We start from the raw sequence: 12,375 nt of genomic DNA, 5'->3' as shown, positions 1-12,375 counted from the left end.
CAGCAGGACTTTTACATTTTTATGTTGATGTGATTTTTTTTCTTTTAATTTCTATTTCAGTTTCCTTTCTTCTGGGGATATTGCCTGCATGGCAATCTGTTCCAGCAGCTACTCAACCATCATGGCCTTCTGCTTCCTGGAAGAGCTTCGCTGGGAATTTGCTGCTTCCTACAACACAAGGAGCATCAATTCAGCTTCCAGACCATATGCTTTTATTGAATTTGGTTTGTAACTTTGTTCTCTAATCGCAAAAATCCTCCTCCTGCCAAATTGATGGTGTTAAACAACATCTCCTGGCTAAGGGCTGATGATGAAAGTGACTCTGGGTGTGCCTTTGGAAATCTTAATGCCCTAAACTATTGAAGTGTTTGGTTTGGAGTTCCTGAGAGTTCATCTCTTATGAACAAAATGCTGTGCTGATTGATGAACAAGCAGAGAAGAAAAAAGAAATTGATATCTCGGACGCTTTCTAACTTAATTAAAAAAATCTGACAAGTGAGGACAGATAGTACAGGAAAAAAAGGAGACAGAATAGATTATTATGGGCAGCTTTATTTCTGGCATGACTTGGAGGCAGAATACTTCAGAACCATGCCCAGTGGTTCTTTTTTAGCCTGAAATAATTGGTTTTCTTGCCAAGTAGCGGCTGCTCTACTGAACCTCACACCTTTGAAAGACACAATTCCCTTGCAGTGAGAGAGTATTCTGGGAAAGGATAATATCCTGCAGTGTGTTTGCACTCTTCAGTCCAGATTTCAGTAACAGTGTTAAACTCAGGCTTAAAAACTTGAGAAATCCATTGGGAAAGCTTCTCCTAGAGCCATCTTAGATTTTGGGTGGATTTCCTTCAGGGCACATTACAGCCAGGATGGAATTTCATACTGAGATCCACACAGTACTCTTTTTTTTTTTTTAACTTGAGTAGGAGTTGGGGGATTTCTAGCCTCTTTTAATTTAATCTAGCCTCTTTAATAAGGCTAATGATTTCAGTGTAAATTTGTGTATAATAAAGACACTAATAATCTAGCCTCTTTAATCTTTTAACCTAGGCTTTTAATAAGCATAAAGCTTATTTTTCCAAGAAAAAAATACATTTCTAAAATAATTTTTATTTTTATACTTTATTAAGTTACTAAGCGTCTAATATTGCTGTGTGGTTATTTATTTATTTATTTCATCATCTCCATTCCTGTGTTTGGATCTAAGATGGGCTTGATGCTCAAGATTTTAATAATTTGTTTGGCAGTTACAGATCATTTTTATTATTTTTTTAGAGTAGATATTAGAAGAAATTCTTTCCTGTGAGGGTTGGAAGGCACAGGTTCTCAGAGAAGCTGTGGCTGCCCCTGGAACCAAGGGCAGGTTGGATGGGGCTTGGAGCAACCTGGGATAGTGGAAGGTGTCTCTGCCATGGCAGGGGGTGGCACTGGATGATCCTTAAGGTCCCCTCCATCCCAAACCTTTCTGTGCTATAAAATATCTAAAAGAAGTATTTTTGTTCCCTAACCAGGAGTGGAATTTTTGGCCTGAACCCAGTAAGAAATGAAATAAATTAAAACAATCAAATCACCATGATCTGATAAAATATCACCACAATTAAGATTTTAACAATGCTAAGGATTAATTAAGCATTCTTTCAGAGGTGACTTGAGCAGCTTTTCCTGTTGTTTCAGATAACACCATTCAGAAGGTGAAACACCATTTCAACAGCAGCCGTGGCCCCAGGGCCAAGGGAGGCTGGGAGAGGGTGGAGGAGGAGCTGAAGCTGCAGCCCCCAGTGCAGCTGCAGCTGGAGGCCACGGAGCTGCTGAACGGGCTGAGCAATGGAGGGCACGCAGGAGGCCATGTGGAGGTTGGTAAGTTACTTCTACACCAGGTGACAGGAGATTTCCTCACCCTCACGGTGTTGCCAGGTGTCACAGTGGTAGATGTGAAAAACGCGTTCACTCTTTGTTCTGGGGTTTGAAAGCAAAACCAGTGAGGGACTCCCAAGTCAGAAATACAATTTATTAGGAAAAGGAAAACAAAACCCAAACAAAATACATGCAATAATACAAAAGAAAAACCATTGACAGAGTCAGAATACAACCTGAAACACTGTTGGTCAGGGTGTTGGTAGCAGTGCAATTGGAAATGTGCCTGCAGCCCTCCTGGAGTGTCAGGTGTGGTTCTATTGGGGCAGTGATCCTGTAGAAGGGTGGAGTCTTCCTCTGAAGATCCAGTGCAAGAGGCAGCTGTTTCTCTGAGAATCCAGTGGAAAGGCTGCTCTGGTGTCCCAAAAACTGAGATTCTATCCAGGTAGGAATGCTTGGCTCCTCCCTCTGGGCAGAGCATCTCACAATGGGATGATGAATTTTATCAGCCATGCAGTGACATTCAATGACCCATTAACAGCAGCTATGTCCCCAGAGGGAGGATTGGTTTGTGGAAGAGATAAGGCATCCATGCAGAATATTCAAACTGAAACAGGAAATTACAAATTATGAAAACATAACTTTCATCTGGGCACTGAGCCAAGAGCACACTGTTATCTTCAGGGATACACCTTAAATATCTTTTAATTACATCAGCCTGTTGCATATTCACAGACCCTTATGCTAGTAAGCTTTTCCACAAACAAGTTTACATGTTCCAAGAATTGTTTAGCATGGCTCCTCCTTGGGTCTGCCTTTTTAGAGCATGGGTATTCTTTGGTTGTGGTTTTAGTCCTTTTTTATCACCTCCAGTTTTGGGGTTTGGTCTACACTGCCTTCAAACAGTGAGTGCTGTTGGTTGGCAGATGTGTACAGGTGTGCTCATCCTGTGTTCACTGGGTGTTATCCCATCCCAGCAGGCAGTTTAACACAAGCACACTTACATCACCTATTTCACTGAGCTTAATTAACAGCAGAAATAAAAACTATATCTTTATAACAAAGTTACTTTAACACCACACATATAAAATCCATTTTAATATTTGCAAAAAGCCAATATTATAATATGTATCTATAACACATATCAGCTGTTTCACTATGTCTAAGCTTAATTAACAGCTGAAATAAAAACTATATAACAAAGTTACTTATCAGCTATTTCACTGCTATGTCTGAGCTTAATTAACAGCAGAAATAAAAACTATGTAACAAAGTTACTTTAACATTACACATAAAAAATCTGTTTTAGTATTTGCCAATATTGCAATATGTATCTATAACACATATCAGCAACTTCACTACTATGTTTAAGCTTAACAACAGAAATGAAAACTATATCTTTATAACAAAGTTACTTTAACAATACACATATAAAATCTATTTTAATATTTGCAAAAAGCCAATATTACTACATTTATCTTAAACACATATCAGCTATTTCACTGCTATGTCTAAGCTTAATTAACAGCAGAAATAAAAACTATATAACAGTTACTTTAACATTACACATATTAAATCTATTTTAATATTTGCAAAAAGCCAATATTACAATATGTATCTATAACACATATCAGCTATTTCACTGCTATGTCTAAGCTTAATTAACAGCAGAAATAAAAATTATATCTTTATAACAAAGTTACTTTAACACCACACATATAGAATACATTTCAATATTTGCAAAAAGTCAATATTATAATTGTATCTATAACACATATCAGCTATTTCACTGCTATGTCTAAGCTTAATTAACAGCAGAAATAAAAACTATATAACAAACTTACTTTAGCGTTACACATAAGAAATCTATTTTAATATTTGCGAAAAAAACAGTATTACAATATGTATAACACATATTTATATCAGCTATCTCACTACTATGTCTAAGCTTAACAGAAATTAAAACTATATCTTTATAACAAAGTTACTTTAACATGACACAAATAAAATCTGTTTTAATATTTGCAAAAAGCCAATATTACAATATGTATCTATAACACATACCAGCTATTTCCCTACCATGTCTAAGCTTAATTAACAACAGAAATAAAAACTATATCTTTATAACAAAGTGACTTTAACATGACACATATAAAATCTATTTTAATATTTGCAAAAAGCCAATATTATTATATTTATCTATAACACGTATCAGCTATTTCCCTACTATGTCTAAGCTTAATTAACAGCAGAAATAAAAACTATATCTTTAGAACAAATTACTTTAACAATACTCATATAAAATATATTTTAATATTTGCAAAAAGCCAATATTACAATATGTATCTATAACAGTAGAAATGCTGCAACATCCCTCAAAGCATCTCATTCAAAAGCCACTCTGAGCAAGGCCACAAGAGCCATTTCAAGTCCATGCACAGATAGCTCAGGGGAAGAAGGACAGGAAGGGTCTTTGTGTGATGTATTCCAGCAGAGGTTTATTGCATCCACCATGCCAAAGGGGTCAGGGACAGAGACCAAACCATGTGGTCTGCACAGACTTAAGTATGGGGTCACTGACTTGAGGGTACAGGGATGGTGCAGAGGCAGCAAACTGTAGGGGAAATGAGAGATGAACAATTGGGGTGGGCAGGGTCAACTGGCCAGTGGGGGAATTTAAATAAAATTATAATAATTCAGAGGGAGAGGGTTTACATTTTCCATTTCAGGGAAGGCTCCTGCCTTCCTTAGCAGACACCTGTCTGTTCAAACTGAGAGAAATTTCTGATGTAGATTGGCAATAGTGCTGCGGAGCACCATGGGGGACATCCTCTCTTTCAGCCTAGGTGGGGAATACTCTGTGGCAGATCTTTCCAGGGCAAAGCTTGGTTTATTGTATTCCCACAACTCCTCTGGTTTTTCCTACTATGAAAACTTCCCCAATGGATTTTTGGAGACACTTAACAGGGAAACATGAGTAAAACGATGAAAACAATGATTACAATCCAAAAATCTGTTTGGCAAAAGATGAAACCCATCTTATCTGAAAAGTTCATTGATGTAACCTGAGTTCTTCTCAACTTTTAAGTCCGTTACTTGCTCTCCTTCAGCTTCTGGATGTGGATAGATGTTGAGTGTGAAGAAAGGTTGAAGCAGCACATCTTTTCCAAGTCCTGGCAGTTATGTCCATGGGCAAGCAGTGAAAAGTCTGTTGCTGCTTGGTTTTATAGTGTTGCATGCTTGGTGTTACTGGCATTTGTTAGCAGCTCACTCTGTGCTTAGGATGTAGCATTGGTTTGCTTACTTAGTTAGCACTTTTAATTCTTTTAGCATTTTTAAAGTTTTTGCAGCAGCAACCCCAGGAGCCAATACTGAGGCTGCTATTTTCTTTTTGCTACCTCAAAAGTAAATTTTGTTTTGGCAGTCAGATTTAAATTGATGGACAAATCTGCTGTGCCTAATTTTGTGGTCACAAATTATGGCCCACAGCACATGGCAGAAAAACACATGGAGGTTCCTTGTGTACCAAGAAATGTTTGTTTACACTGTGTGTGTGAAACCAAAAAAGGCTTTTTCCATCATAGTAAACAACATATGGGCTTTACATTGCAGCAGGTATGCAGCAGTGCTTTGGAGGCTGCTGTGGAGTCTTTTTCCAGCCTTACAGCTTCCTCTCTGTATGGAAAATATAGGCTTGATATTTTCCATGTGGAATTCTCTTATCTTCAAATCCTTGTTTGTTCAAATTTCTAAAGAAGCTCCACTGACTCATTCGTTGCTTGTTGCAAACTCTTAATGAAAGATCTGTAATTACAGTCTGAATGAGTTTCTTCAGCCTTGAGGGAAAAGAAGGTGAGAAAAATATGAGCTGAGGGTAACCTCTTGTTCCACATTGTCTGGCTTGAGGTGTTCTCCCCTCTTTGTGTTTTCCTTTTACCTTATTTTTAAAAAAAATTGAATCTATTTGACTAAAATTCTGAAAGAGGCTTTGTGTATCTGTGTAAATAACACAGAGGTTTTTTAATAATAAAACCTGATGTTTTACTGCTTTTGAAGCACCAACCTCTACTTCTTTATTGTAAAAATGTTACCTCTTACTTGTGTTTCAGTTGCACAGTCAAGGTCCTGCCTACCTCCTCCACAAATGAAATCAGAGAATTATTTAGGTTGGAGGAAACCTTTCAGATCATTGAGTCCTACCAGAAACCAAACCCTGCCAAGTCCACCACTAAACCATTCTCTATTTTAATCCTGTTAGCACGGTGGTTTAAATGCAACTGGAGTGCCATGAGCTTGTATTTCCTTTTTTTTTTGTTGTTGTTGTTCTTGGCTTATGAAGCACTAATAAAATTAAGTTCCAGTTGCTCAGTCTTATAGTTTGTGATAGATGAGCTGGAATCTAATTTGACATAGGTATTTTAAATTAAGAGTATGGAAGGGCACTGGCCAGGAGGAATTAAAAATAGAATGGAAAGCACTTTATTTGCCAGTCAGATTTGTGAGTGCTCCTCAGAGCTCTGCTTGAAGGTTAAATCTTTTCATGTTATGACAGGGCTTAGAAATTCTTTGCACTTTTTCTTTAAATTTTGAACAGCTTCAGTGCCAGTAAATATTTGTGATCTAGTCTGTGTCCACAGATCAGAAATATATTTTCACTTCCCTCTTATTCCTAATTGCTTTCCTTTACTGTCCATCTGGCTTTTTATTTCTGGCTGTTCTCTCTGGTCTAACCCAAATACTCTCACAGATTGTTCTGCCTTTATTTTAAGGCTCATGTTTATGATCATCTGTTTGCCTCCACTGGAGTCAGCTTTCCTGGCTTGTGTCTCTCTCATCATCCCCTCCCAGCTGAATCCCACTTTGCTGCTCTAAGTTTAGCTGTGTGCATGGTGTTTGTTCCATATTAATGTTATTTATACCACGGCTCTGCTCTACAAGAGGCTGTTTGAAATGCTGTGGCTGCAGGAGAGCAGGATTGAATTGTGACTGCACTCCCTGGTGCAGATTGATTGATCCAGGGATGATCCAAACATCCCTTCCTCACATGGCTGGAGCTGCTGCTGGCCTCTTTGGAGCTGGCTGAGCTCATCCTCTGCCTCTTCAGTTTGCTGTGAAAAGGGCCAGAAAAGTCAGGGCAGCTTTCTCTTTGTTAGTATTCTTGAGATCAAGAGATTTTTTTTCCCCTTCTTACTTCCATTCTTTCTGCTGTTTGTTCTTTCCTTTTGTTAACTAAACACAGCCCAACTCTGGCTACAAAAACCCTTCCTTTGCACCCTTGATCAGCACCCCCAGAGCCCTGCCTGCTGCTCAGAGCCTCTCTGGTGTTAGTGTGGGCACAGAGGACATGGGGCTGTGTGCAGGGCACAGAGGGGGCTCTGTGGGCAGGGAGGGTGCCTTGGTTTGGAAAGACAGGAGTCTGCTAAGGAAGGCAGGAGCCTCCCCTGAAATGGAGAATGTAAACCCTCCCCACCCCTCTGAATTGCTATAAATTTTAAATTAAGGGGCTCTCAGGCAAAAAACATGGGAGCAGGAAATTAGAGTTCTTTAATAGGGAAGAAAAAAATTAAAGGATAAAATAAACAATGCAGTCCACTAGAACAACATTGACAGAGTCAGAACCCAACCTGACACCCTGTGGGTCAGGGTGTTGGCAGCAGTCCCATTGGAATTGTGGCTCAGCCCTCCTGCAGTGTCAGGGGTGGTTCTGCTGGAGCAGGGGGGTCCTGTAGAGAAGCATGTATTCTTCCTCTGAAGATCCAGTGGAAGAAGAGGCAGCTGCTGTTCCTCTGGGGAATCCAGGCCATGCAGGGACATTCAATGGCTGTTATCAGCAGGTGTCCCCTCCCTAGGCAGGAGTGATTGTGATCACTCAGAGAGAGAGATAAAGCAAACTGCCCACTTGACAAAGGTAATCTGCCATACATGGTAATTGAATACATCTTGCCTTGCAGTCTGGAACAGGGGGTTTGCACCAGGACATGGGGCTGGGTGCAGGGCACAGGGGGCTGTGTGTGGGCAGGGGGGGTTTGCACCAGGACATGGGGCTGGGTGCAGGGCACAGGGGGCTCTGTGTGGGCAGGGAGGGTTTGCACATCACAGCTGCCTCTGGGAAGCAGCAGAACAACTTGTGCCACTGCTCTTGTGAGGCAGCTGGTGAATCCTGCAGCTCCCCTTGGTGAGTGTTCTTCATCTTCCACAGGCACACAGGGAGTCCTTCAGAGGCCTTTTCAGGGGCTGCTTTTGAAGCTGTCTCACTCTCTGCCTTTTGTGTGCTTGTGTTTCAGCTGAGGCTGTTGGAGTGATTTCATTTCTCACTCCTGGTGCTCTTCCTGCAGAGCTCTGAGTGACTGACTCAGTGTCCAGCCTTGTGCTGTGCCTGCAGGAGGCAGATCCAAGCTGCTGCTGCACACTCTGGTGTCTCCTTCCAGTGAAATGGCCACAGGCCTCTGCCAGAAAATCTTTCCTGGGCAGAGGTTTCAATTTCTTCACTGGGTGAGGGTGTTTGCAGTTACCATGCACATGTTCAAACCTGCTGGTGCATCACCCACAGCTCCCAGAACATTTCTGTGTGGATCTTGTGCTCTGAAGTGCACAACTTCTGTGCTTGAAGAGGCAGATCAATGTGAAGCCTAATTAGTGTTTATTTGTGCTTGTGCAGAGTGGTGCTGTCCTGCACTGAGTGTTTGTACTCTTCTTTTTCCTTATTTAATGCAATAGGCCATTCCAGTGTGAAATTCTCTTTATAAAAATATGACTGATTTCACCCCAGGAAGTGAAATAATTTTCCCTTAGCAGGACCCATCTCACTTCTCTGTGCAATTTCAGTTTGTGAGTTAAACCTCACAATTTAAGAGCACAAATAAATCTCTGCAGCCAACCATTTCAAGCCCAGTTTTCACAAAATCTGAACCCTGAGCAACTGGATGTTTTAATCTCCTCTGCATCTGTGACAGCAATTCTTTTTTATCCTCCTGGACTAAAAAAAAATGTAACTTTTACATGATATTTCATGCTGCAGAAGCAATATATTGAGACCTACATTGTTCTTCTCTAGGGACTGGGAACTCTTGGCACGTGTGGTTTGCAGGATTCTGCTCAATGAATGACATTTGTGTTTGATAATTATAATTTGTTTGAGATACATTTATGCCTCTGAAGTAAACCTTAAAATGTGAGGAACAGTCTTTATTAGGAAATATCTGTGGGACAGTTAACACATATATAGCTGCAACATTATTTAATTAATCAAAAGTAGGAATAGCAGGAAAAAAATAGAAGGAAACTGAATTCTGGGGTCAGAGAATGAATAAAGATGCTGCTACAAGTTCTTTGTAAATGTCATTGTGTAGCAAAAGAGAAGCCAAATATCCTTTGAGTGACAGAGTTACACCATTCTGTCTGTAATACCCAGTAATGCTCCCTAAAGTGACACACATCAAATTGAGCTGATCCAGTTCCTTTGGAGCTGAAATTATTGGTGTGTGAGTGCATGCCAGACAAATTAATTACAGACACACAGATGAAAGGTGCTTTACATCCCTGTATTAATTTGGCACCAGAGTTTTTTACATCCATCTATCAAAATCTGGCTTGAAGGAGAAGGCAGGAGTGTTTTTCTCTCTGAAATCGTGTGGTGGCTGTTGTGGTGATTCATCTGTCGCTCAAAGGAAGCCAGAGGTGCAGTTTTATCTGGAATGGTCAGATAAATAGATGAATAGTCAGGCCAATAGGCTCTGGATTCACTGAGCACAGGGAGAAGATGGTTCCCTTGAGGGCTCATTCATTCTCTCCTGTCTTGGGTGCAGGAGAACATCTGGATTTGAGATCTGAGCTGCAAATTATCATTTTTTATGAAACTGGCAGTGTCCTACTTGTGGGGATTCAAGGGCAGGGATGAAATATAGGTGAGGATCAAGGTGTGGAATCTGTTGTTGAACAAGTGCAGGAAAACTGGAGGTGTGCTCTTGGCCAAGCCTGAATTAAAGGCAGCAGAATCCAAAGCTAAACACACATTTATGATAATTACTTTGACCTTAATTAGGGATGTATCAATGAGATTATCACGCAGAACTGCTGTTCAGCAGTGTGGGTGTTAAGGAGTAGCAGAGAAGGTGAGAAAGGAAGGAGGCAGACAATTCACTGCCTGTGAAATGGGGGCAGCCTGAGCCCTCAAGTGGGATAAAATGTTTAATGAGTGGTTAAGGAGGAGATGAATTGCTGCCTTGCTGTGGTGGTGGGTGAAATCTAAGCCCTTCCCCAGACCTCTGGGTGGGGAAAGCCTCTGGCTTTTCTGCTGACCTGAGGAGTGCTGAGCATCCTCATCTGCTGGAATAAACAAAGAATTATCTGTTTGCACCATAGTAGAAGACATTGATGCCAAATAGGTCAAGAAAAATCTGTTGCTGACCTGTCTAAAAATACTCCAGAGCTCTTGATGATTTCTGGATGTGTGAAGAACTGAATACTGCAATACAACAACAAAAATGGGGCTTTCTGTTCATCATCAGTCTTCCCTGGAGCAAGCATGGAAGGTTTTGAAAGTGTTTAAAACCCACACAAGGTAATTGTGGTGTTTTCTACTAAAAGATTGAAAATAATAGAGCAAACTTTCACTAATGTCTGCTTTTCATTTCATTTCCAGTCCCTACTTACAGAATGCAGCCTGTGACCCCCCTGGGGATTCTGTCACTTGTTCTGAACATCATGTGTGGAGCTCTGAACCTCATCCGAGGAGTTCACCTGGCAGAATATTCCTTTCAGGTAACCCTGAGTGCTCCCACACCTGAGAATGAGTGAAAGGCAGAGAGTTTTTGGGTAACCAGTTCAAGGGTGGCTGTTCTGCCCCTCAGCTGAGCACAATCTCTCCACAAGAAGTGTTTTGTTTCTCCAGGACTGCTACACTTTGTGTATTTTTCTGTACATCACAATATTCTGCATTTTATTCTGTTCTATAGAACTTTAAATTTTGAGAAAGTTATTTTTTAATTATTTATTTTTTAGTTTATTTTTTTAATTATTAGGATTCTAAAATTCTAAAAATTATTTAATAATTACTGAATAATTATTTTAATAATTAAATAATTATTTAATTATAAAAATTATTAAAGTTTTTATTATTTAGTTCTAAAAATTATTTAATAATTTTTAGAAATTGATTTTAAAATTCATTTATTCTTACCAGGCTGCCTGGATTTTTTTTTCTCCATTCTTGCATTTTATTTTAGATCCTTTTCTGTAATTTTTTTTTTTAATAAACATGAGACTGTAAACAACTTTAAAAAAGGGGGAAAAAAGTGTGCTGATTGTATCCTGACACAGTTTTATTTAGCAGGAACTGTCACATAAGCCTCAGTTCTTGGTGCCTTATCCAATGATATTGATCTTGGTGTTTGACACTGTTACAGTCAATCAGCATAAACTGGGAGAAGAGGTTCTTGACTATATTTAAAATGTTCTCAAATATCAAGCAGCACTTGCTAAAAGCTGTGCCTGACGTGGTTGTCACTTCTTTTAATCCCAACAGGAGGACCATGAAGGAATTGGAAATGTGATAGCTTTTCTTCTACCTTTTCTAGCCTGTGTTTTTCAGGTATGTTAAATGCAAATAAAAAACTTTGCTAATTATTTTGCTGTTACAATTCACAAGACAGAGCCATTTTCAGCTAAGCAGAGGTTTTTAATATCCTACCCAGGTGATTCCACTGATTTATTCCAGTGAAGTGGCACAAAAGCAGTTCAAGGCACATTTGGACCCTTGGGAAATTGCATTTGCAGGCTTTTTCAGTGCTTCCATGTTGTGACAAGCCAGAGGGGGGGCTGGGTGTGATGGGTAAATGCCATCCCAGAGATGGTTTATTCCCAAAGGGATGGACACATCTTCTGTCAGTGTCAGACTTAGGGATGGGCTTTTGCAGCACAACCTCCTTGAGGACTGAGCAAATATTGGACAGCAACATTATTGAAAATGGTGTAATTTACATGAAAAATCACATTGAATCCTGGTGGTTCCTTAATGGCTTTTTTCCATATTCCAATTTTCCATATTTTCCATTTTTTTTCCATAATGGGGTTATTTCCTCTGACCTTTCACAGAAGAGTTTGAATGAGGAAAATACAACTTGTTCCAAATTGTTTTTTCTTGAAAGGCTCCTTGAATTGCTAAAAAATTCCACAACCTTTAACCTGAGAGCAATATATGCTGGAAAATCTTCAACTTTCAGCCTGGCATTGCAGAAAGGTGCTGCAGTTTTATTTTCTAGGAATAACTGATGCCTACAGTGTATTCATTGCCCTTGTTCCTTTTAGATCACAGTTTGGGGATAACTGGCTGCAGACTTTGATGTATTTATGGCATTATGTATTGTATTATGATACAATTTAGTGTCTTTCAGCTTTCTTACATCTTTGCTCATGGCAGAGCTTTGGGGTGAATAGATGGATTTAGATCTAATAGATTTATTTTGATCTAACAGATTTATTTCAATCTAATAGATGGATTTAGATCTAATGGATTTATTTAGAT

General features: G+C 39.6%; 1 protein-coding gene across 2 annotated transcripts in view; it reads left to right on the top strand.

Moving 5' to 3' along the window:
• Window positions 1-12,375, top strand: part of SEC22C (SEC22 homolog C, vesicle trafficking protein) — a 20,396-nt gene that overhangs the window by 4,672 nt on the left and 3,349 nt on the right. For both annotated transcript variants that reach the window (XM_005428193.2, XM_031062953.1), the window contains 4 exons: window positions 61-224; window positions 1,674-1,856; window positions 10,495-10,613; window positions 11,377-11,442. In XM_005428193.2, coding sequence (XP_005428250.1) covers window positions 61-224; window positions 1,674-1,856; window positions 10,495-10,613; window positions 11,377-11,442 — 532 coding nt within the window. The remainder of the gene's footprint in view (window positions 1-60; window positions 225-1,673; window positions 1,857-10,494; window positions 10,614-11,376; window positions 11,443-12,375) is intronic.

Source organism: Geospiza fortis, unplaced genomic scaffold (assembly GCF_000277835.1).
Source record: "Geospiza fortis unplaced genomic scaffold, GeoFor_1.0 scaffold34, whole genome shotgun sequence".
Taxonomy (NCBI): Eukaryota; Metazoa; Chordata; class Aves; order Passeriformes; family Thraupidae; genus Geospiza; species Geospiza fortis.
Note: the sequence above shows the minus strand (reverse complement) of the source record. Positions and strands in the feature narration are given on the sequence as shown.